The sequence below is a fragment of the Canis aureus genome, chromosome 1 (assembly GCF_053574225.1).
Source record: "Canis aureus isolate CA01 chromosome 1, VMU_Caureus_v.1.0, whole genome shotgun sequence".
Lineage (NCBI taxonomy): Eukaryota > Metazoa > Chordata > Mammalia > Carnivora > Canidae > Canis > Canis aureus.
Window position 1 is genome coordinate 110,749,917 of NC_135611.1, and position 24,511 is coordinate 110,774,427.

General features: G+C 53.3%; 1 protein-coding gene and 1 pseudogene across 6 annotated transcripts; both read left to right on the forward strand.

The window, feature by feature from the left end:
• Positions 1–39: 39 nt before the first annotated feature.
• PPP1R13L (protein phosphatase 1 regulatory subunit 13 like) lies at positions 40–16,749 on the forward strand. Of its 6 annotated transcripts, XM_077848417.1 has the most exons (14): positions 40–179; positions 808–1,148; positions 6,074–6,150; positions 6,260–6,402; positions 6,793–7,303; positions 7,395–7,493; positions 7,569–7,660; positions 7,932–8,412; positions 8,930–9,384; positions 12,222–12,353; positions 12,454–12,587; positions 12,716–12,882; positions 14,717–14,916; positions 16,137–16,749. In XM_077848417.1, coding segments are annotated over exons 2-14 (2,532 nt in total). In that variant the 5' UTR covers positions 40–179; positions 808–1,146; the 3' UTR covers positions 16,176–16,749. The 6 variants fall into 6 exon arrangements, with proteins under 6 accessions (XP_077704543.1, XP_077704545.1, XP_077704542.1 ...); XM_077848419.1 differs by lacking the exon at positions 808–1,148 and having other exon boundaries at positions 63–179; XM_077848416.1 differs by lacking the exon at positions 40–179 and having other exon boundaries at positions 691–1,148.
• Positions 16,750–16,891: 142 nt separating this feature from the next.
• On the forward strand, positions 16,892–18,732 carry LOC144284078 (V-type proton ATPase subunit G 1 pseudogene; annotated as a pseudogene).
• Positions 18,733–24,511: the final 5,779 nt, after the last annotated feature.

Below are 24,511 nucleotides of genomic sequence, written 5' to 3' on the forward strand. Positions count from 1 at the left end.
CCCAGAGCAACTGACTGGCTGCTGGGCGGGAGTCAGAGCCTCACCGGGTCCCGGCGGGCGTCCCCCCCGTCTCAGCCATCATTGGCTCCACCGTCGCCTTAAAGGGGCAGCCACATTGGTAGCTCCTAACTCTTAAAGAGACAGGAAGCTCGATTGGCCTGAGATTCTTAAAGAGACAGGTAAGAGTCGAGGTAGGCAGGGCTGTGCTTTCAGTGTTACAATCCCTTCTTGGGCGGCCTGGATGCCTGGGAAATTCGGAACTTGAGTGGGACAGGTGGGAAAACGGAGAAACTGGGTCGTTCCTCCGGAGGGCGTGAAATACCAGCTAGGGGCGGGGCTTGTGAACTCCTTGGGAGCGGGAAACGCAGAGGGAGGAGCCTGTGGGCCACGGGGCGGGGCCTCCAGGCTCCGGAGCTAAACACGCGTGGGGCGGGGCGGGCTATGGGGTGGGGTTTGTGGACCGAGTGAGACAGATAGACGCCCCCGAGGACTTAGTCTAGTGCGTGGGGGACTTTTCCGAAGGTTTTGAGGATGGGAGAGGGAGTGGAAAGTTCAATCAGTGCCCTTTCTCCCCGGGGGAGGGATCTAGGGGGGGCGCGTGTAAACAGCGGCACGTGGATGCAGACTTGGGGGTCGCGTCCACGCCCCTTTCCACGGAGACCGCACAGCTCGCGGCGGCGGGCGGAGCCGGGGGACCGCGGCTAGACAGGGTGACCCGACTGCATTCCTGGCGCGTGTGTCAGCGCCACTGCCCGCCTCCTCTGCCGTGATTTCGGATCCTGTTCGAGGGGCGTCCCCTTTTCCCAGGGTGTGAGCAGCTCCCCAGAGCGGAAGGAGGATCGGGGGAAGGGGACGCGTTCCCTCCGCCGGGGATCACCGGGCAGTCCCCCCAGCGTGGGCGAGACTCCAGGGCGCCGCCCCTGCGGGCACGGAACTACAATTCCCAGGCGACTGGAGGAAGGGAGACGCCCGATGTCCGTCGCGGAAGCTGCTGGGGATTGTAGTCCCAGCCTACAACTCGGGACTCGGTAGCTGGGAAAATCTGTAAAGATCCAACCATCCTTTTCACCGACGGGGAGATCGAGGCTCGGAGACTCGAGCAAATACTGATTTAGCGAGTCTCTCTTCTCGCCTTACGGGCGAGGCATGTGAGTCCCTTCCCAACCTCTAACCTTTTTACTCCTTTGGTGGCGTCCAAATCTTTCTAGAAGGGGGAAACGAAGCCTGGAGGGGTCGGGCAGGGACTCGGGAGTCTGTCTCCCGCTGTCACGGCGAGATTAAAGTCTGGATTCTATCCACGGAGTCAGGTCGCCCTCGGCTTCCGGACCTCGCCTTTTCTGTCTGTGAAATGGACTCTGAGTGATTCCCAGTGGGAACGTCTCAGGCTGCGTACTGCCCCTCCAGGACTACAAGTCCCAAGGTGCTCGAGGCGACCCCTACTCCCCCTCCCCGCTGGGACCCGCCTCCCTCCTGCCGGAGTCACGTCGTCTAACCTGTTCCCGGCGCCTGCCCCGCCCCGTCCTCGGCTCCCCGCAGCCGGAGCCTGAGCCGGAGGAAGTCCCCCCGGTGCCAGGATCTGCCCCGGATCCGTGAGTTCCACCCGCCCCCCTGGGGTCCAGCGGCTCTGGAGGAGGCCGACATCTCGTCCCTGGGAGGACTGGGAAGGGACAGGGACGCCCAGTCCCAGGGCGGAATTGGGGGTGCGCAGATGAGTTCTTTCCTTCGGAGGAAAGAACTCAGATTTACTAGGCAAAAGGAAAGGGGACTCCGATGCCAGCGTTCTTGGGATGGAGGGCTCGGACCCGTGGTCCCGGGGACACGCTGGACCTGGGACTCCTGGGTCCCACCAATTGGGCGCTCCCAGAAGCCCGAGTCTTTGAGTAGAATGGGGGTATCGGATCCCTGAGTCCCGGGCAGAAATGACAAGACTCGGGCTGGTGGGTCTCTGGAAAGGGTGTGCCGCCCTCCAGCTGTCTTCTCCACCGAGCCTCTATCTCGAGGCAGAATTAGGCGTGGGATGGGGATAGTGGAATTCGGGTCCCTGAGATGCAGCAGGACGAGGCCCCGGGGTCCCTCTGGAGGCTGGGTTCCGGCGCTCCCTGCACTTTCCGGCCCTGGGGTGAGGGCCGGCGGCAGGGGTGTGTGTGGGGGGACCGGGGCAACTCTCCAACCTGTGTGCGCCTGCGAGATCCCCAACATATCATTAACCCGGGCGTCAGACCTGCCTAACCAGAGGAGGGACCGCCACCCCAGGGCGCCCCCTGGTGGGGGCGGGGTTGTCCCATTACCCGGTGGAGGTGGGAAATATTTGGGGTTTGCACAGGGGGTTCTGGAACCCAGGGCAGAATTCCAGAAGGTGGGATTGGATTCTGGGAGGCTTGCATGGCTGGGCGCTACACAGCCATCACGCAGAGAGGGGCATGGGGGTAAACTGAGGCTAAGAGGTCACACAGGTAGAGTTGATTAGAGTTTGGCTCCTATCTTCTGTGACCCTCTCAGATAGCAGAGTTGTTAAGAGTTTGGCTTCCTCTTCCTTCTGCAGCTGTCGGGGGACGGGATTCCATCCATTCCCACCAGATTTTCTGACTAACCTTCTCCCTTCTAGGGCTCCTTGCCCTGACCCTGAGGTGAGAAATGTCACCTCCACCCCCATCTGTCTGACCTGAGGTAGTGTGGGAGATAAGCGAGGGATAGAGGCTAATTCTGGAGGTGTGTGTCCGTCCTTGAAGCTGGGGGAGGGCAGGGACCAGCACCTCCCTCTGTCTCCCCTTCTCTCCACCCCCCTGTGTCATGTGAGGGGATGGAACAGGGCCGTGGAGGAGGCAGAGGGTTCTGATGAGAGAGGGAAGAACTTCCTAGTGTCTGGGCTTGAAGGGCATTCGGTGATAGCCTGAGATGAAATTAAAAATAATAACCAGCCGTGGCTGCCAAGACAGAGCTCACAGCGGGCCGGGCTCAGCACTGGTAGGTAGATGGGGTGGTTCCCACTGTCTACAGAGGTCTACACCCTACACCTACACCCTGGGCTTTTGCCACCTTCTCTCTGGAATCTTCCAAGGCACCCCATGCCCCTCTGCCTGAATTTTTGGGGATGACCACTAGCCAGAGCTCACTAATGTACAGGAAGAACTTAGGGCTTAGGAAGTTGAGACTCCAGAGGTCAAAACCCATGGCTTTTAGACTCTCAGAAAGAGCTGAAAGGGCTCTTGGGGTGGGGGTGGGGGTATTACTCCGGGTCTTGAGCCCTCGCTGTGTCAGATCCTGTTATCTTAATGAACAGCCGGGGAAGGTCCGGAATTAAGAATCCAGTATGTGTGAACTTTATTTGGTGCCCCGCATCGTTCCCAACACTGTACAGAAATTATGTCACTCAAACCTCACACCCTTTGGAGGTGAAGGTATTAATTTCCCCTTTATACACACGAGGAAACTGAGGCATGGAGAAGCTATATAACTAGCCCAGGGTAGAGACTTAGGGGAAGGCCCTAGCCTGTTCCACAGTCGTCGGCAGAGGGGAAAACCAGGTCCCAGAAAGGGTGGGGTCTCTTCCAGCGTCAGTGTGTCGGGACAGAAATGTAGGATTCTAACCAGGGTATTCCCAGCCTAGCCTGGCGCTCTGTCCCAGTTCCCACTGAGGATGATTCCTCCAGGAAGCCCCCCGGGATCCTTAACCCCCAAGAACGTGCTTGGCCTGGCCGCGTGCACGAGTCCCCGGGAACGAGCGTTAGGGGTGGAGAGAAAGGGGAGGAGTGGGAGCTGGGGTTAGAGGGTACCCAGTGGTGGACTAGAGCCCTCCGGAGGGGGAGCGGGGAGCTGGAAGTGGACGGCAGGGGCCTGGGAACAGAGGGCGCGGCCCGCGCCGCCCTGGTGCCCCGCCCGGCCCCCGCTCCCCGCTCCCCTGCCGCGGGAGGTGAGGCACCTGCCCGGGCCCGCAGCGCATTCCCAGGGTCTGAGCTCAGGCGCGGTCCGCCCGCCCCACTGGGGTCGGGCCGTGACCCGGAGCGCCCCCTGGTGGCCCCGACAACCCCTCTGCCCGCACCGGCCCTGGGAGGGCCCCACGCCCAGCCTTGGCATTTCCTTAGAGCCAGAGGATGTCAGCATGGGATAGGAGAGGCTTAGAAATTTGGGAATCCTGAAATCCCCCCAAAGAACATCTCGTTGCCAGGATGCTGGCACTGGAGGCTGCATAGAATTGTTCGTTATTATATTTTAACAGAGTTTCTTGTGGATCTGAGGTTCTTTTCTTTTAAGATTTTATTTATTTAAGAGAGAGAGAGAGAGCGAGTGAGCAAGAGAGAGAGAGAGCACAGGAGCAGGGGCAAAGGGAGAAGCAGACTCTCCTGCTGAGCAGGGAGTCAGAACCAGGATTTAATATCAGGACCCCAGGATCATGACCTGAGCCAAAGGTGGCCACGTAACCAACTGAGCCACCCTGTACCTCTATTGGTCCTTTTTTTTTTTTTCTATTGGTCCTTATATCTGAAGTTCTAAGAGCCCCGAGTTCTGATTCCTGTAATCTCTACTTTCTCAGGCCTGAATTCTCAGAACCTTAATTCTTCTTGCATCGCCCAGCCAGTTGGATCTTCACTATAGTCCTCCTAGTGAACTCCTATATATCTTCATTTTACAGATCAAGAGGCACTCTTGTCTGGGTCATAGTGGTGCCACCAGATGTGAACCCTGGAAGTCTATCTCCTTACTTGTGATCTTACCCGCTCCACTACCCATGCATTCAACTAGACTTGTAGGACAACGGAGCCTGGGATAGATAGAAAAACATGGTGCAAGAAGATGGAGAAATCTAAACTAACAAAACTGGAGAATTCTAGAATGTTCCAAAGATAGACTCTAGGACTTAGAACTTTTGGACAAGAGACTCTCAAGCTGAGAGTTTTAGGCTTTGTAAAGTTTTAATTACACCCTCAAGGTCCTTACAATTTCAGAATCTAGGCCTCTAGATTCTGAGAGATTGAAGAGGCCTCTTAGAATAGCTGATTTGCCTCCTCCTTTCACTGTTGGGGAAACTGAGGCCCTAGGAGTGGATGGGACTTGTTGCCCAAGGTCACATGCTCCCAACCAGCCCCAACAGGTTCTGTTCTGAGGCTTCCCAGACAGAGGCCAGAATCAGCATGCCCCAGCCCGCCCTGCTGCCCACGCCTGCACCTCCAAAGCTAAGCAGTTGGTGCAGCCTGGGGAGGTGCAAAGCCACCTGGGCGTGGTGGCTACCATGGGGATGGGGATGGTGCTGGCTTGACTGGTTCCTTGTGGCCTGGCTCCTTCCCACTTAGCCAGTGACCACAGTGGCCCAGCAGCCCCTAGCTACTTCCCTCCTCTTTCTGTTAACACTGGGTCCCATGAATAAGGTCGGCTCCGGGGAGAGGAAGCTGAGTGGTCCCTGCCTTCTGGGACTCTTCCAATCTGGTGGAGGCGACCCAGACTAACAAGTTAGATTCAGGTGTGAAACCTAGTACTGCTGACTCCTTACAGGGTGATCTTGAACAAACAGTTCTGAGGCTCACGTTTTTGCCTGCCACTGTGATTTTGGCCACCAAATGGAATGTTGGGTGCAAGCACTCGGCACAACTCTAGGAGACAGTGGCCGCTCAGTTAATAGTCATTATTTGATTTCTTTATGGCCTCAAGCAACTATCACAGGTACACGGTAGGCAGCACAATTATTATTTTTAAAAATATCCCTAGCATAAATAAACAAATGATATCCCTAGGATCTAACACACTGTCTCCTGGTCCGTAGTAGGCACTCAGTAATTGATAGTTATTTTGTATCCTTTGTTCCCCAAAATGCCTGGCACACAGTAGGTAATCAGTGGATAATTGTCAAAAGAGTGATTTAAGTCTTATTAGGACCGATCTAGAAAGATGAGCAAGGAGCCACGTAAAGAGAAGGAATTGTCCAGGGCCATGCAGGAGGATTTGAAGGAGTTGGCATTTCCCGGCCCGGGAAGTGGAGGGGCATAGCGCTTCCAGTGGAAGGAACCAGGAAAGTAAAGGCTCGGTCTCTGGTTCCCAGCGGGCGGGGTCTGAGAAGGTCCCCCCACCCATGCCCCCGCAGGCGCCCCGCTTCGGCCGGCACCATGGACAGCGAGGCATTCCAGAGCACCCGGGACCTTCTGGACCTGAACTTCCAGTGTGAGCTGGGGTAGGGGGCGGGGCTTGCCCCGGAGGGGCCCTCCAGGGTAGAGGCGGGGCGCTGCCTGGAGGCCCCCCGCCGTCCTCACCGCTACTCCCTCTTGCCCAGCTCTGGCCATGAAGCACATGGACCTGAAGCAGATGGAGCTGGACACGGCGGCGGCCAAGGTGGACGAACTGACCAAACAGTTGGAGTCGCTGTGGTCAGACTCGCCGACGCCTCCGGGCTCGCAGGCTGGAGCCCCTACGAGGGTGAGCCCACTCGCCTTGGGCCCCACCTTGGCCCCCAGAGCCAGCTTCTTTCTGCCTGACGTTCTGTCCCATAGGGTTATACGGCCGTGAGCTATTTAAAGGGCGCTTGAAAGAGGGAGCCAGTGACCACAGCCAGTGGTCTACATGGAAATCTAACAGGACCCTTGGAAGGAAAAGACTTTTTCTAAGAGGCAGGAAGGCGCTGTATGGGCCAGCCTCAGCCCCGATTTCAGGGCTCTCTCACCAGGACCCCTCACCAGGGCTCCCCGTGCCGCCTGAATCTCCAGCCCCGGTCCCAATCCCCAGGTTAATTTTCAAAGACCTCTTTTGATCTGCTCACCCCTCTACTAATGTCTCCTTTGACCCTTCAATGTCCCGGCCTCCCCACAGGTGTCCCGGTACAGCTCCAGCCCTGTCCCCGAGCCCTTCAGCAGCCGCGGGTCTCCCCGGAAGGCGGCCACCGACGGTGCAGACACCTCGTTCGGACGCTCCGAGAGCGCGCCGGCTTTGCACCCCTACAGCCCGCTGTCCCCGAAAGGCCGGCCCTCGTCACCGCGCACCCCGCTCTACCTGCAGCCGGATGCCTACGGCAGCCTGGAGCGCGCGCCCTCGCCCCGGCCCCGCGCCTTCGATGGCGCAGGGAGCCCCCTCGGCCGTGCGCCCTCCCCGCGGCCCGGGCCCGGCCCGCTCCGCCAGCAGGGCCCCCCCACGCCCTTCGACTTCCTGGGCCGCGCCGCTTCCCCGCGCGGCAGCCCCCTGGCCGAGGGGCCCCAGGCCTTCTTCCCCGAGCGCGGGCCCTCGCCACGCCCCCAGACCTCCGCCTACGACGCGCCCGTGGCCTTCGGGGGCCCCCTACTGGGCGCGGGCGGCAGCGCTTTCGCCCCGCCTCTGCGCGCTCAAGGTGAACGCGGGGCCTAATTTTGGGGAGGCGTGGGAGGGAGCCGGCCTGGGACCAGCGTCCCCCTATATCCCGATCTGCCACCTCTCCCTAGACGACTTAACGCTGCGCCGGCGGCCCCCCAAAGCCTGGAATGAGTCTGACCTGGACGTGGCGTACGAGAAGAAACCTTCGCACACGGCGAGCTACGAACGTGAGCGCTGGGAGGCCAGAGGAGTCGGGGAGCCGGAGAGGCAGCCCCCAGACCCTAATGATTCCCGCCTTGCAGGCCTGGACGTCTTCTCGCGGCCTGCTTCGCCAGGCCTGCAGCTGCTGCCCTGGAGAGAGAGCAGCCTGGATGGGCTGGGGGCCACCAGCAAGGTGAGGGGCGGCTGGGGAGGGGGCCAGTGGAGTGCCGTCAGGACCATCTCCTGCTCCCGGCTGCACCCCCAGTCTCCATCCACCCCAAGCTCTTCTTTCTGTATCCTGGATTGCCGCCGTGTCCCTGACTCCCTTTCCCGCATTCCCTCTGGCTTCCTTCACCTTCTCTCCCTTCTGACCCCTGTCCTTACCTCCTTCCTCCTTTATCATGCCCTCCCCCTCACTTCCTCCCACCTGAACCCTTTTTATTCTCTTTCTCTTTGAACCCCAGGACAACCTCACCAGCGCCACTCTGCCCCGCAACTACAAGGTCTCTCCTCTGGCCAACGACAGGCGTTCTGATGTGGGCAGCTACCGCAGATCACTGGGCTCCACGGGGCCATCAGGCACTTTGCCCCGCAGCTGGCAGCCCGTTAGCCGCATCCCCATGCCCCCTTCCAGCCCCCAGCCCCGGGGTGCCCCGCGCCAGCGCCCCCTTCCCCTCAGCATGATATTCAAGCTGCAGAATGCCTTCTGGGAGCACGGGGCCAGCAGGGCCATGCTCCCTGGCTCCCCCATCTTCTCCCGAGCACCCCCACCTAAGCTGCCTCCCCAGCCCCAGGCACCTCCCCAGCCCCAGGCACCCCCCCAGCCCCAGGCACCCCCCCAGCCCCAGCCCCAGCTTCCACCCCAGCCCCAGCCACAGCCCCAGACTCAACCGCCTGCCCCAGCCCCCCAGTCTCCCCCACAGACTTGGCCCCCTGTGAGCGAAGGTGAGTCAGCAGTGGGGGGCCCTGAGGGCTGGTTAGAGGGAGGACAAATGGCTGGGGACCAGAACAGCTGGGTGAGCCAGCACAGCCAGACACCTGTTTTCAGACACTGTCCCTACAGAGAGCTGAGCTAGAGGAGCTTGGGAATTTGCTTAGGAGCTAGGGATAGCATGGTGGTTAAGCACAGACTGCCTAGCTCCATGCTGTGTGACCTTGGGCAAGTCACTTAACCTCTCTGGACCTCAATATCCTTGAGTGTAAAAAATCTAATACCACCTTATTGAAATATGGTATTAGATTATTTAATCCATATAAAGTCATTAAAATAGGGCCTGATGCATAGGAAGATCTCAGTAGCTCTTATATGAATTAGAATAATTATTAATATGTTTATGTGCATAAAACTAGCACAAGGCAAATAAGATGCCGACTCCAGGTCTTGGAAGTTGTGGACTTAGAGAAGGGAATCTTGGGGTTCTCACAGGGACCCATTCTCTGGTGAGCTTCTTGTTCCTTCTAGGTCCCCCCAAACCTCCCCCTGAGCTGGAGCCGGAGCCGGAGCTGGAGGGGCTGCTGACACCGGTGCTGGAGGCTGGTGATGCAGATGAAGGTGCTGTGACTCGACCCCTCAGCCCCACAAGGCTGCAGCCAGCACTGCCACCCGAGGCACAGTCGGTGCCCGAGCTGGAGGAGGTGGCACGGGTGCTGGCAGAGATACCGCGGCCCCTCAAACGCAGGGGCTCCATGGAGCAGAGCCCAGCCGTAGCCCTGCCCCCCACCCACAAGAAGCAATACCAGCAGATCATCAGCCGCCTCTTCCATCGTCACAGTGGGCCTGGGGGGCCTGAGCCCGAACTGTCCTCCATCAGTGAAGGATCTGAGGCTAGGGCAGGGCCCCCTGCTCCTGCCCCACCAGCTCCCATACCACCCCCGGCCCTGCCCCAGATCAGCCCACCAGAGCAGCTGCAGAGCATGGTGAGTAATACACAAGGACACCCGGGTATAGTAGTTAGGGCATGGAAGTGCCCCTTCCCTTTTAGGACCAAACCTGGAAATTGCACACATCACATCTTCCATTTGGTCAGGAACCCAGCTGCAAGGGAGGCTGGAAAATGTAGTCTTAAGGGGTTGCCTGTGTTCTAAAGACAGGGGAAATGTCTATGGAGAGGCATTCAGAAGTCTTGGCAACACAGAGACTTTCTCTGCTGCCCCCAAGGGTATCCGATCTTCAGGAATCTTTGAGTATTACAACCTGGAAATGAGTGTGTCAGTGGGTTTATTCCAGGACCCGAAAAACCTGCCTGAATCAAGACAGTCACCATTTATCTCCCCAGCTGCTGCATGGTCTCTTTTGTCTGCCTTCTCTGGGGATCTGTGCTTTCTCCTCTGACCCCAGCAAGCCGGTGCTATGGCTAGAAATGGCCCATCTAGCCATTGCTAGACTTGCGAGAGCAAGTCTCTGGTCTCTGAGGCTGTGGGTGTTGTGATTAAGGGTACCAGCTGCAGGACAGTCCTGGTGGCCCAGCAGTTTAGCGCTACCTTCAGTCTGGGGCGTGATCCTGGAGACCTGGGATCGAGTCCCACATTGAGTTCCTTGTGTGGAGCCTACTTCTCCCTCTGCCTGTGTCTCTGCCTCTTTCTCTCTCTGTGTCTCTCATGAATAAATAAATAATCTTTTTTTTTTTTTTTTTAAAGGGTTCCAGCTGCAGAGCTAGGCTGCCTGGTTCAAATCCCAGGTCCATAGGAGTTATCAGCTATGCAGCCTTGCCCAAGATATCTTGCCTCTCTGGGCCTCAGTTTCTTCATCTGTAAAATGGGGATGAGAACAACCATAGGGTTGCTATGAGCATTACATATATGAATATAGTGCTTAGAACAGTGCCTGGCACCTGTTAACCACTGTGATTATTGTTAGCATTTGACCTGGGGATGGTCTTCTGCTAAACTTGCTCCAGTCCCTGCATCTTGGCTTAGGGTGGGTGGTGTCACATGGAACAGTCCTGTTCTCTCCAGGTAGATGGACAGAGAGAGGGGAACGATGCCCAGAGAAGAAGCAGGGGCTGGGTAGACACCCTAATACACCTATTTCCAAACCTTCCTAATAGGAGAATGGAGCCAGGAGATGTTGAGATTCAGGATCTTGAAATCAAGAACAGAAGAATGAAAATCACCTTATAAAATCACAAAGTCCTGGCCGTAAAGAAACTTGAAAACTCACAGAATTCAAGAATTAAATCCTGTTATCAGTCTCAGAACAGTGAAGCTTCAGAATCCTAGAGCGCAGAAGGTTCAAAGAACAGGATCTTAGAATTTAAAAGTCAGTAACACAGACCCTGATTATTAACTGATTTGTGAAGTCACCAAAACTGAAAATTAAAGACTCTTCTCATTTGAGTCAGAAAAATCACAGATTAGTGCACTAATATGTTATAGAATTTTATTTTATTTTTTAAAAATATTTTACTTATTTATTCATGAGAGACACAGAGAGAGAGGCAGAAACACAGGCAGAGGGAGAAGCAGGCTCCATGCAGGGAGCCCGACATGGAACTCGATCCCGGGTCTCCAGGATCACACCTTGGGCTGCAGGCAGCACTAAACCGCTACGCCACCAGGGCTGCCCAAAAATGATTTTATTCTTTTTTTTTTTTTTTTTGATTTTATTCTTTTGAGTAATCTCTCCACACCCATCATGGAGCTCAAACTCACAGCCCCAAGATCAAGAGTCTCATGCTGTGCCAAGTGAGCCAGCTAGGTACCCCCAGAATTATATTGTAAATGAACATTTTTCACTAGAAAATACATAAACACCATAGTAACTAGGAAGACATAGATGAAAAAACGAAGAGGCCAAAATCACAGCATTCAGAACCATGATTAACATTTTGAGTATCTCCTTTCAATCTGTTGGAATGAAATTCTAACCATAAAACGTTAAGGTTCCCAATCATAGAATCTTGGGAATGCAATGTCTTGGGTCTTCAGCAATTTGACGTGGCATAACTTAGCATTTCTGGACTCACAACATATTGGAGATTTGAAATAGCTGAACCTCAGAGAATTTTGAAATCAGTGGCTCTTGGGATCTCCAAATTCCAGGATCTTTAAGTCATCGACATCAAAGACCAGAATCACAAATCCGACATGCTCAGAAGAAATGAATCTTGTAGGAGGACCCATGAACATCAAAAATACGAAAGCACGGGAAATGATAGGCTAAATATTCTCATCCCAAACATCTGGAATTAACACTGGGCAACATTTTGTTGGGTGTGCTTCATAGCATTTTTTCTTTCAAAGATTTTATTTATTCATGAGAGACACACACACAGAAGGGCAGAGACATAGGCAGAGGGAAAAGAAGGCTCCCTTTGGGGAGCCTGATGTGGGGCTCCTTCCCAGGACCCTTGGATCATGACCCCAGCCAAAGGCAGATGCTCAATCACTGAGCCACCCAGGGGCCCCAGCATTTATGTTTTATAAAAGAAATCTGGCTTCCACCATCATAAACTCATTGGTCTGCCAGCTTCCTTTCAGGTCTCAGGGCCCAAGATCCTATGATCACCCCATTCCCTGACTATTGTAGGGAACAATAGCTGTGGAGCTGAGGCATCCCCTTCCCTAAGCCCCTCTGGACTCAGGCTCTGTACCTCCTTGCGTTGCAGCCCCAGCCCCACCTCTGGCTAGTTGGATGACCTGGGGCGGCTATTGCGGGGTCCCTGAACCTCTGTTTTCCTCTCCAAGTAATGGGTATATTAACAGTCTCCCTAAGTCACTGAAGCCTCCCCCCCCCCCCCCGCCCTGTCCCCCAGGAGATGCGCTCGGTGCTGCGGAAGGCGGGCTCCCCCCGCAAGGTCCGCCGCGCGCGCCTCAACCCGCTTGTGCTCCTGCTGGACGCGGCGCTGACCGGGGAGCTGGACGTGGTGCAGCAGGCGGTGAAGGAGGTGAGTGCTGCAAAGTGCAGGGCAGGCGGCGCGGGGTGGGGGGTGATGCGAGGTGACCCCTGCCGCGGGGACTGAGCCTCGGCGTCCCCGCCCCGCCCAGATGAACGACCCGAGCCAGCCCAACGAGGAGGGCATCACCGCCCTGCACAACGCCATCTGCGGCGCCAACTACCCCATCGTGGACTTCCTCATCGCCGCCGGCGCCAATGTCAACTCCCCCGACAGCCACGGCTGGTGAGCCCTGACCCTGACCCGCGCGGGGTGCAGTGCGGGCGCGGGTGCGGGCGGGACAGCGCTGCCGGGGCGGGGGGGGGGCACCCGCTGGCGACCGCGCGGCCACTCACGCACGCCTCCACGCCCAGGACACCGTTGCACTGCGCGGCATCGTGCAACGACACGGCCATCTGCACGGCGCTGGTGCAGCACGGCGCGGCAATCTTCGCCACCACGCTCAGTGACGGAGCCACCGCCATCGAGAAGTGCGACCCCTACCGCGAGGGTTACGCTGACTGCGCCACTTACCTGGCAGGTGCGAGGCAGCGCAGGGGCGCCTCGGCGGTAGGGAGGAGGTCTTGGGGACTGGGCCGCCCAGCTGGCAGCTGGGGGGGAGGGGGGCTGACTGCCAGTCGCAGGAGAGAAGATGTGAGGGCTGTCCCAATCAAGAGGCAGGATTACAGAGGAAGGGTGGAGGGATGAACCACCTCGGGGTGTGGGGGGGACCGGGCCTCACATCTGGCAGGTGCAAGCGGGGTGTGTGGGGTGAGCAGACTGCCAACCTGAGGGGTGGTGGGGAGACATGGGCAGTGTGCCATGCAGACTGGAAACCTCTGGGGAGAAGAGTGGTTTTGGAGATTGCACTGTTCACCTGCTTTCTCACCTTTGGGCATGGGGAGTTGGACGCTCCAACTATACCATTTACCTGGAGTTGGGCAGCGCAGGTGGGCTGTGCTACCTGTGGGAGACACAGTGCCACACAGCTGGCGGGTGAGCAGGCCACCGCTTCTGGGGAGGGGCTTGGAGACTCTTCCACTTGTAGGGAGACACGAGGCTTCCCTTAGGAGGGGGGCCATATCACCTAACCAGGTGATTGGAGGAAGTAGGTAGCCTGGACCATGAGAGTGTGCAGAGCGTCTATATTGCACACCTGGAGTGGGTGGGCAGATTGTATCATAGGGTGACGTTAGGAACATCCCACAGAAAAAAAAAACAAAAAAGGAACATCACACAGTTGGAGCAAGTCAGGCTCCAGGACCTGGGGATGGGATAATGTTTCTGAGAGGTGAGCCTGGATGGCCACAGGACAGTCACACTGGCCGAGAGCCTTGGGGCTTGTGGGTGAACAGGGGTAGACAGGGACTGCACCACTGGTGCCAAATAGGCTATAGGCTTTGGGGAGCAGTGTTGGGCCAGTGCACATTTGTACAGGTAGGTGGAGCCTATGAGACATGGGGATCACACCGTTCTGCTTGCCCGGGACATGGAGAGTTATGTGAGGGTGAAGTAGAGGTTGGATATCACACCTGGCAAGGCAGGCAGGGACCCTGGAACCTGGTGGACTGCCCCACTAGAGAGAGGGAAGCATGGTGGACTGTACCATTCAGTACATTATGGGGTGGGGCCAGGGGGGTGTTGGAGCAGTTGGGCTGTACCCTCCAGAGAAGTTATTACATCCTCTTTGGAGATTTCTGTCTCTTGGGGAGGGGGAAGCAATGTGGACTCACCATCTGGGAAAGGGGGAGATGGGCTGTACTGTTGGAAAGAGGGGTTGAGGGCAGCCCCAGGTGGCCCAGCGGTTTAGCGCAGCCTTCAGCCAGCCTTCAGCCGGGGGGCGTGATCCTGGAGACTCGGGATCGAGTCCCACGTCAGGCTCCCTGCACGGAACCTGCTTTTCCCTCTGCCTGTCTGTCTGTCTGTCTCTGTCTGTCATGAATAAATAAATAAAATCTTAAAAAAAAAAAAAAAGGAAAGAGGGGTTGAGGCTATGGAAACTATAGCTTGCTGGGGAGTGAGGGGTGCAGTGCGCAGATGATTGCATCTCTGGGAGTGACACAGGGACTTGATGATGTTCCAAGAGGGGATGGGGGCCAGTGACCCTGCCTCTGGGGGTTGGAGGCCCAGTCTGATGCACCCTGAGCGTTCTCAAATTTTCGAGACTGCCATTCCTGGCAGCTGACTCCAGCTTAGGCAGCCTTCTCCAGACAGGGGTGCACAACTTTGCAGGTGGCTCATCCCTCAGCTGCGGGGGTGGTTTGCCAAATCCCAGGGCATGTCCCTGTCCTCAGTGTGTCTTGTGAACCTGAGTGTTGAACCCCACCCCCACCCTTCCACCCGGTGCTCATAATCCCTTCCCTTTTATGTTTCAGATGTGGAGCAGAGCATGGGGCTGATGCACAACGGGGTGGTGTATGCCCTTTGGGACTACAGCGCGGAGTTCGGGGACGAGCTGTCCTTCCGTGAGGGCGAGTCGGTCACAGTGCTGCGGAGGGATGGACCAGAGGAGACGGACTGGTGGTGGGCTGGGCTGCACGGCCAGGAGGGCTACGTACCTCGTAACTACTTCGGGGTGAGCCCAGAAGAGATACTGTCCCGGCCTCCTGTGGCTATTTGGGGGAAAGAGTGATTCTGGGAAAAAGAGGGGCAAGAGGGACAGCCCTTTCATTATATTGGGGACAAGGTAGGCCAGAAGAATCCATTCAAGTTTGTGGGGAGATGAGGAAAATTAATTTAAAAAAAATTTTTTTATTGGAGTTCAATTTGCCAACATATAGCATATCACCCAGTGCTCATCCCATCAAGTGCCCCCCTCAGTGCCCATCACCCAGTCACCCCAACCTCCTGCCTACCTCCCTTTCCACTACCCCTTGTTCGTTGGAAAATTAATTCTAATAATGAGGGATGTAGGGGAGAGCCCCTTACAGTTAGGGAGAGAACCCCCTTCCTGGTGAACTCACTGCCTTACTATTTACTTGATTGGTTCATGCTCAATCAAATATTTTTATCAAAAAAAAAAAAAACAAATATTTTTATCATCCCTAGTTATATTACTGGGGCGGTAAGGAAAAATGTAGTGTATTTTAGTAACTGGAAGTGATGAAGAATCCCATTTTAGTAATGGGGGATGTTAAAGAATCGTGGAGTACTGGTGTGGTAGTGAGGAGCTTTTTTTTTTTTTAAGATTTTATTTATTTATTTGTGAGACACACACACAGAGAGACAGGCAGAGACACAGGCAGAGGAGGAAGCAGGCTCCCTGGGGGGGGACTCTATCCCAGGACCCTGTGATCATGACTTGAGCCAATGGCAGACGCTCAATCACTGAGCCACCCCAGTGCCCCGAGGAAGTTTTTGTTACAGGGCTGAGGCAGGGAGAGGAAGGATCCATTCTTAAAATGATGATAGAATCCAGGGAGGTTCTTCTAGGTTAAGGGAGGAGACCAGGAAGATTCCATTATATTTCTAGGGGAGAAGATTCTTTTCATTTGGGGATTGGCGGAGGTGGGTCCCAAACACAATGGTGATGGTAGGGAGAAGCAGGTGTTGCTTTCATGGCAGTATGGAAGACCCGAGAAGTTCCATCTCATCAACTGGGCTGCTGACTCTGTCTCCATCTGGTGCTTGGTGGTGACAGGGCCCCCGGGGATTCTACTGGAGAAGTCTGTTAGGAAGGGAGAAGAGGATGGAGACAGCCCATCTGTTTGGGGGTGGATTAAGTGACTCCATTAAATTTGGGGGTGGGATGAGGGAGTGAGCATTCCTCATGTCTAAAGATCCTGTCTTCCTCAGCTCTTCCCCAGGGTGAAGACTCAGAGGAATAAGGTCTAGCTGCACAGAAGGACATTTTCAAGGGAGGCAGGATAGAGCCATCCTGCCTTTGCTTCAGACCTCTTCATCAGTAACTGCTGCCTCTCCTTGGGCTCCCAGCCCAACAGGGCTGGGGTCCTCACCTCCAGCTCTCTGCTTCCCTGGAAGCCCAGGGGAAAAGGAGAACCCCAGCCTTAAATTTAGAAACTGCCTTAGCCATGGGAGATTGCCTTGGGGTTGGGAATCATTGGAGGCAAGAGACCCCACCACCAGCACCACCAGCACCACCACCTCCACCACCTCTATTTGCCAGATCAGATCCCGTCCAAAGTGCCTCCCACTCCTACTGCCAACCCCTCTCACCCCCTCAAAACAAGCCAATGCACCATCCTAGTGGAGCCTGGGATGAATCACCTCCACTGGATTTCCCTGGGAGTCACCTCTGCCCCCATCTCTCCAGGGCTGGGTGAGACACACTGGCCTCTACCAGGACCTCTGTCCCACCTCTCTCCAGTCAAGGGCTTTCACACAGTGCTGGTTTTATAACCAAATGGGGGACATTTTCCCTTATAAATAAAGGTAGTTTGCACAGAAATTGACTTCCCTGTCTTTGGATCCCCATCTGACTTAATAAGTGCTCATCATTATTACTACATTTGGCAAACCAGTCTTTTTTTTTAAATACATATATAAAGATTTTATTTATTTATTCACGAAAGACACAGAGAGAGGCAGAGACACAGGCAGAGGGAGAAGCAGGCTCCCTGAGGGAAGCCTGATATGGGACTTGATCCTAGGACCCCTGGATCACTACCTGAGCCGAAGGGAGATGCTCAGCCCCTGGAACCACCAGATGCCCCCACCTTCTGGGCTTCGTTATTTAGTCCAATCTCTCTCACAACAGAGGTGTGTCGGTTTTCTATTATTGTCATAACAAATTACCACGAATATAGTAGCTTAAATGACACAGATTTATTATAATTTGGGAGGTCAGAAGTCTGAAATGGGGACCCCAGGAAGCGATCAAGCCAATTTAGGCTGCTCACCTTGGCCTCAGAGCAGCCGCTGCCATGACCAGCTGAGGCAGGGCATCTAACAGCTGCTGCAGGCCTACAGGTGGGCTGCTGAGAAGGTGTCTGAGGCCTACAAGCCAAAGAACTTGAGGCTGAAGCAGGTGGAAGGAGCAGCTGAGGCTAAAATTGAATAGTACTGCCTGTAAAGAGGGAAGGACTTCAAGGCCAAGGAAACTGCAGCTCTGAAGTCCTTTGGCAGCTGCAGCCTTGAACTGGAGAAGGCGACACAGGAGAAGATGACCATCCTCCAGACCTACTTCCATCCCTTCCAACAGGGACAAAATCCTGGACAACTTCTTGGCCTTTGTCTGTGACATCCGGCCAGAAATCCATGAAAACTACTGCATAAATAGGGAAGGAAGGAACAGCTCTGCATGTGGATTGGCATTTTATTCATTTTTAAAGGTTTATTTATTTATTTTAGAGAAGAGGGTGGGGAGAGTGCAAGCAGGGGGAGGAGCAGAGGGAGAGGGAAGAGCAGACTCTGCACTGAGCAGGGAGCCCCATGTGGGGCTGGATCCCAGGACCCTGAGATCATGACCTGAGCCGAAGGCAGATGCTTAACCCACTGAACCACCCAGGTGCCCCTTTTTCTAGTTTCTAGAGGCTGTCTGCATTTCTACCAAAGGTCTATTTATGATGATTTAGGTATTCTCTGAAATGATACAGATTTTCTCTACCTTGCTCCTCACTACCTTCTGAGCCCCCACCAGCAGAATTAATATCCATACTCTACTAACACTCTGTTCCAGGCAATCTAGGCTTTTTTCCATCATTTTCTCAACATTCTTCCAGCCTCTGCCCGTTGCCCAGTTCCAAATCCACTTCCGTGTGTTTAGGTATTGGTTACAGCGACACCCCACTTCCAAGAGCAAAGTTTATATTGGTTTCCCATTCCTGCTGTAACCAATTCTCACGAACTTTGAGGCTTAAACAATAGAAATATGTTACAGTCTGGAGGTCAGGCATCTGAAATGAGTCTCATGGAGCTAAAATTAATGGGTCAGGACTGCTGAGTTCCTTTCTAGAGTTTCCTTCTAGACACTAAGGAAGAAGCTCTCTCTTTGCCTTCTCCAGCTACTAGAAGTTGCCTGCATTCCTTGGCTCAGACTCCTCCCTCCATCTTCAAAGCCCATGCTTGCCTCACTCCTGTCTCTTGTTCCTACTGTCACATCTCCTTCTCTGTCCCTCCTGCCTCCCTCTTTCACTTATAGGGAGTCTTGTGATTACACGGGTCCCCCCCACATAATCCAGGATGATCTCCCCATCTCAGGACCCTTAACTTAATCATGTTCGAAAAGTCCATTTTGCCACACAAGGCAAAAAAAAAGAAGAAGTAAAACAAAAAGGAGTCCCCACCCTCGAATTCAAATACTGTCTGGAAACTTCGATGATATTAATCAATGATTACTACATTTTTTTTGGAGGTGTGCTCATGATAGAGTGGTTATGTTTTTAAGGAGTGTTTGCTTATAGAAATACATTCTGAAATACCTGTCATAAAATGATATGTGTCTGGGATTTGCTTCATTTTTCTTTTTTTTTCTTTTTCTTTTTAAGATTTTTATTTATTTAAGAGAGAGAGAGCAGGAGCAGGGGTGGGGAGAGGGAGAAGCAGACTCCCTACGGAGCAAGGAGCAATCAATCCCAGGACTCCAGGATCATGACCTGAGCTGAAGGCACTCAACTGACTGAGCCACCCAGGTCCCCTGGGATTTGCTTCAAAACAATTGACTGGTGGCAGTGGTTGGGGTGTACATGAAGCAGGATCAGTCCTCAGTTGAAAATTATTTTTTTTAATTTTTAATTTATATATGATAGGCACACAGAGAGAGAGAGAGGCAGAGACACAGGCAGAGGGAGAAGCAGGCTCCATGCACCAGGAGCCCAACGTGGGATTCGATCCCGGGTCTCCAGGATCGCGCCCTGGGCCAAAGGCAGGCGCTAAACCGCTGTACCACCCAGGGATCCCCCCTCAGTTGAAAATTAATGAAGCTCAGTGGACGTTGGTCTTCATACTATTCTCTCAACCTCTGTGTCCATTTGAAATTGTCCCTAGTAAACAGTTATAAAATGACTGTGATATTAGAGCTGATATTCTAGTGGAAGAGGTAGACAATACAGAGAATAATTAGCACATACACACACACAAATCTCATATGCTGATCACCATTAGGGAAAAAAATGGAATCAGGAGAGGTGGATATATTTCTGCACCTGATTAGGAGGTATATTCATTTGCTATGGCTGGTGTAACAAATGACTCCAAGCTCAGTGGCTTAAAACAACAATTATTTTCATACCATTCTGAAGGTCAGAAGTTCAAGATCAGTTTCTCTGGCTGAAATCCAGGTGTTGACAGGGCTGGGCTCCCTGGGGCTCAGAGGGAGAACCCATTTCCTCGCCTTTTTCAGCTTCTAGATCCGTGTTCCTTGGATTCTTTCTTTTTTTTTTAAAGGTCTTTATTTATTCGTGAGAGACACACAGAGAGAGGCAGAGACACAGGCAGAGGGAGAAGCAGGCTCCATGCAGGGAGCCCGATATGGGACTCCATCTCCCAGGACCCTGGGATCATAACCTGAGCTGAAGGCAGATGCTCAACCACTGAGCCACCCAGGTGCCCCTCTTTTTTGCTTTGTTATGATTTTTAAAATTTATTTTGAGAGAAAGAGAGAGGAGCACGAGTGGAAAGAGAGGGAGAGGGAGAGAGAATCTCAAGCAGACTCCACACCCAGCGTGGATCCCATCTCAGGGCTCCATCTACGGTCCTGAGATCAAGACCAAAGCTGAAACCAAAGTCAGGTGCTCAACAGACTGAGCCACCTAGGTGCCCTGAGATGTATTCTTTTTTTTTTTTTTAAGATTTTAATTTATTTATTCATGAGACACACACACACACAGAGAGAGAGGCAGAGAGAGAGAAGCAGGCTCCATGCAAGGAGCACGACATGGGACTTGATCCCGGGTCTCCAGGATCAGGCCCTGGGCCGAAGGTGGTGCTAAACCGCTGAGCCACCCGGGCTGCCCTCCTGAGATATATTCTAAGAAATGGAACACAGCAGAAGGGATGGACTGTCATTTCTGACATCAGATTAGAAAAAACAGTGACTTCCCTCTTGGCATCTCTCTCGGGTTTCTCTTGCTTCTCCATTTGATGAAGCCAGCAGCCTTCAGAGGTGCCCATGTGGCAGGGACCTGAAGGTGGTCCTGGCCAACAGCCAGCAAGGAAATGAATCTTGCCAGCAACCACCTGGTGAGGTTAGCAGTGGATTGTTTCCCAGATGAGCTGGGATGTCTGCAGGTGTGTGCAATTCCTGACCTACAGAAACCGTGAGATAATAAATGGTGTTGTTCTGGACTATTACACTTCGGGGTGATTTGTTATACAGATTAGCCAACTTGTGCAGGTCTGGTGCCTGCGTGGAAGAGTCAGGAAGCCAAGTGTGGCTGGGAGGAGTAGCTTGGGGGCAGGGGGAACAGTAAGAAATGATGTCAGGCAGGGAGCAGAACGCTTAGTATGACGCCTGGCTCATGTCAGTCCAATACTCAATTTCATTTTATTATATTCTTGATTTTAAGACGTCCTTTTGAGACGCCTGGGTGGCTCAGTGGTTGACATCTGCCTTTGGCTCGAGTCGTGATCCTGGGGTCCTGGGATCGAGTCCTGCATCAGGCTCCCCACAGGGAGTCTGCTTCTTTCTCCCTCTGCCTATGTCTCTGCCTCTCTCTTTGTGTCTCTTATGAATAATAATAATAAAAAAGACATCTTTCTTCCCCGTCTCCCCGCTTGAGCAAAGTAATCACGGATAGGCTGGGGGAGCCCAGAGAAAGTGCCTGGCCCAGACTGGGGGGGGTCAGAGAGGGCTTCCTGGAGGAGGGATATCTGAGACCTGGAGGAGGAGGGAGGGCAGGATAAGGTGGGGGAGATGGCACAGGACACCATCAGAGACAAGTAGAAAGCACGAGAGTGAGCAGCAGGATGGGGCTGGTTACTGCATGGGGGGCACAAACAGTGGGAAAGCATTACCATGGTTTACTCCCAATGATCTGAAGTCATGCTGTGCAGGTTCTCTGTTTTATTCTCCTTGGACGTGATACTGCAAGGAGCATCAGTGTATGTGTAGCTTTGGTTCAGGCTCAGGGTCATGTCAACAAGCTCATGAACTGGCTTGACTCCTGTCCCCACCATCAGCACCACTCTGAATCCTACTGGCTCCCTAAGACCTATTTTTAGAGACTTTGTCTAACTTTGGAAGTATGTTATCATTCGTATGACTGTATAGCAAATGTCATTTGTTGATATAAGCACCAGTTATTCCCATCCCACGCCTATCCCAGCTCTGCTCACTGTGGGTCATCACCATCGGGTTGGTTCTGTCTCCTCCACTGGGCTATGTGCCCCAGGAGGACAGGGCTGAGGCTGTCTTGGTCACCGCTGGGTGCCTTTTGCCTTCGCAGCTCAGAATGTACACAAAGTAGGGGCTCAGGTAATATAGGATGGGTGAATGAATTAACAAATGAAAGAGCAGATTTTTTTTATTTAAAGATTTTATTTATTTATTCATGAGAAAGAGAGAGAGAGAGAGAGAGAGAGAGAGAGGCAGAGACATAGGGAGAGGGAGAAGCAGGCTCCATGCAGGGAGCCTGATGTGGGACTCCATCCCAGGACCGCAGGTTCATGACCTGAGCCAAAGACAGATGCTCAACCACTGAGGCACCCAGGAGTCCCAAGAGAAGATTTTGAAGGAAGTCACAACCTTGGGTGGCCCACTCCCTCCTGCCTTGTGTGTCTCTTGCTGAACCCCGTAGTCATGTTAATGAAGCTCCTTCTCTAATCTCAGCTCATCGGAGAATTCAAATTCAAGCCTCATTCTCCTTCTCTGCCCAGACCAGCTCCAGAAACTATCACGGCACAGACATAGACACACAGATACCGGAATAAAACGGGCTCGGAGCAACTCACCTCACCTGAGACCGCTTTTTCATCTGTGAAATGGGGGTAATAAAATCACGTGATTTATAGGACCACCACGAGGATTCAATGACATAATTCTCTCCACTACCCTAGCCTGAGCCACTGACTGGTTCTGTTTGTCAGTCTTACTCCTTCTGGTTCATGTGACACAAGGCACCCCCAGTGACTTATGGGTTCAGAATGCAAATTTGACCATTCCCCCTTCCACCCCCACCTTCCACCCTCGCTTATTTTGCCCTTTCAACAGATATTTGTTGATGCTCCATTGTGTGACAGGCACAGCAGCAAGGACCACAGATGCAGGAGTGAGTAAAATGGACAAAACCCCTGTCCTTATGGAGCTGACCTTCTAAACAAAATAAATAAGTCAGGGGCACCTGGGTGGCTCAGTTGGTTAAGCATCTGCCTTTGGCTCAGGTCATGATCCCAGGGTCCTTCTCCCACTTCTCCCACTTGTATTCTCTGTCAAATGAATAAATAAAATCTTTTTAAAAAGTCAAATATTTGGTATGTCAGATTGTTAGATGGGCTCTGAAGAAAAACAAAGCAGGCAAAGGAACTGCAGTGGGTAGTGTATGAGTCGGTGTGTGTGTGTGTGTGTGTGTGTGTAGGGGGTTGAATTTAATTTGGTGCCACTAAGGAGGTGACATTGGAGGCAGAACCTGAAGGATATGAGGAGGTCCACCCATGTGGATGTCAGGGGAAAGAGCATTCCAGGCAGATGATGTAGCAGGTGCAAAGGCCTAAAGTAGGATGTGCCTAGAGTGTTCTGGAAACAGCACAGAGGATGATGGGACTGAAATAGAATGAGCTAAGCAAGAGAGGAGGGGATCACAGAGGTAAGGTAGGCTGGTGTGGGGTGAGGAGGGGGTATGCTGGTTAGGATTCTGAAGGTGAATCCTAAGAATCTTTGGATCTTTGGCCTGGCCCTATCGCTCGCTCCCTCCAGCTTCATCCTTCAACTATACAGGCTTCCCTTCAGCGCTTGGACACATCAGCTTTCTTCTGGCGGCAGAGCTTTTGTATACAATGTTCCCTCTGGCTTGCCCTTTCTCACATCTATCTCCTTTGGTTGGTTGGTTCCTTCTCATACTTTCTATGTCTACTCAAGCCTCATTTCCTCAAGGAAGGCTTTTCTGACCACTCCACCCACCCTCCTTTGGTTGACAGCATGTTTCCCATACGTAGCCCTTATGCTTTTCAGAATTTTCCCATCAAAGTACTTGTCATACTTGTAACCATATATTTACCTGTATGTTTAATGTCCGTTCTTTGAGGACATGAGCAGGGGCTGTCTACTGCCTAGCACAGTAGAGATCCCATATCTATTTGTTGAACAATCACATAAAAGCTACTAGCTACTGAATGCTGAGGATGCGCTAAACCCAATTTTAACTGTTTTATGAGGGTTAATTTAAGTAAGCATCATCTACATTGTAGGTAATCTTTTTTTTTAAGATTATTTATTTATTTATTTATAGAGACACACACACACACACACAGAGGCAGAGACACAGGCAGAGGGAGAAGCAGGCTCCATGCAGGGAGCCCGACGTGGGACTCCATCCTGGGTCTCCAGGATCACACTCTGGGCTGCAGGCGGCGCTAAACCGCTGCGCCACCGGGGCTGCCCCTGTAGGTAATCTTTTAAAAAAATAGTTTTTACTTTTTTTTTTTGTAACGTAAGGTCTGTGCCCAATGTGGGGCTTAAACTCATGACTCTGAGATCAAAAGTCCCCTACTTTACCGACTAACGCAGCCAGGTGCCCTCATGTTATAGATAATCTATTGTTCCTACTTTGTGGATGACAAGTTAATTTGACCAAGGTCACACAGCTGGTAGACACTGGGGCCAGGATTTGGACCCAGGCATCCTGGTTCCAGAGTCCACACCTTAGCCACCAAGCGACAGTGCCTTTGCATGACTGCCTGATAAGGACAGTGTCTGTCTGGCAAACCATGGGCGTTCACCAAATAGGAGGAGTTATTTATCCCAGAGAAGTCTAGGACACAGCAGGCATTTTACAGGTGCACGTTAGTCTGGTGCGATGAAGCCATTCCTAACTCGTGGGTTCCGTAAATGTCCTCAATTTCCTTGTCGGTTGTTTTAGAGGATCCGCTGCCAGGTGATCTGGGCAGACGCCGGAAGACCAAATCCTAATGAATGGGATCGATGATCTCGGTTCTCTTCCTTCAAGTGTTGCTCTGGGTACTCTGCGATCCTCAGCGACGCCTCCGCACCTCTTCTCCCGGGAGCCCGCCCCCGCATTGCTGTGCGCATGCGCATCAGCCCGCCCAGTAGAGTGACA

Excerpts from the sequence above, each read along its gene's own strand:
- PPP1R13L (XM_077848417.1), top strand. Across the intron at positions 9,385-12,221 it reads CAGAGCAGCTGCAGAGCATG|GAGATGCGCTCGGTGCTGCG; the intron begins GTGAGTAATACA and ends CCTGTCCCCCAG. Across the intron at positions 12,588-12,715 it reads TCCCCCGACAGCCACGGCTG|GACACCGTTGCACTGCGCGG; the intron begins GTGAGCCCTGAC and ends CTCCACGCCCAG.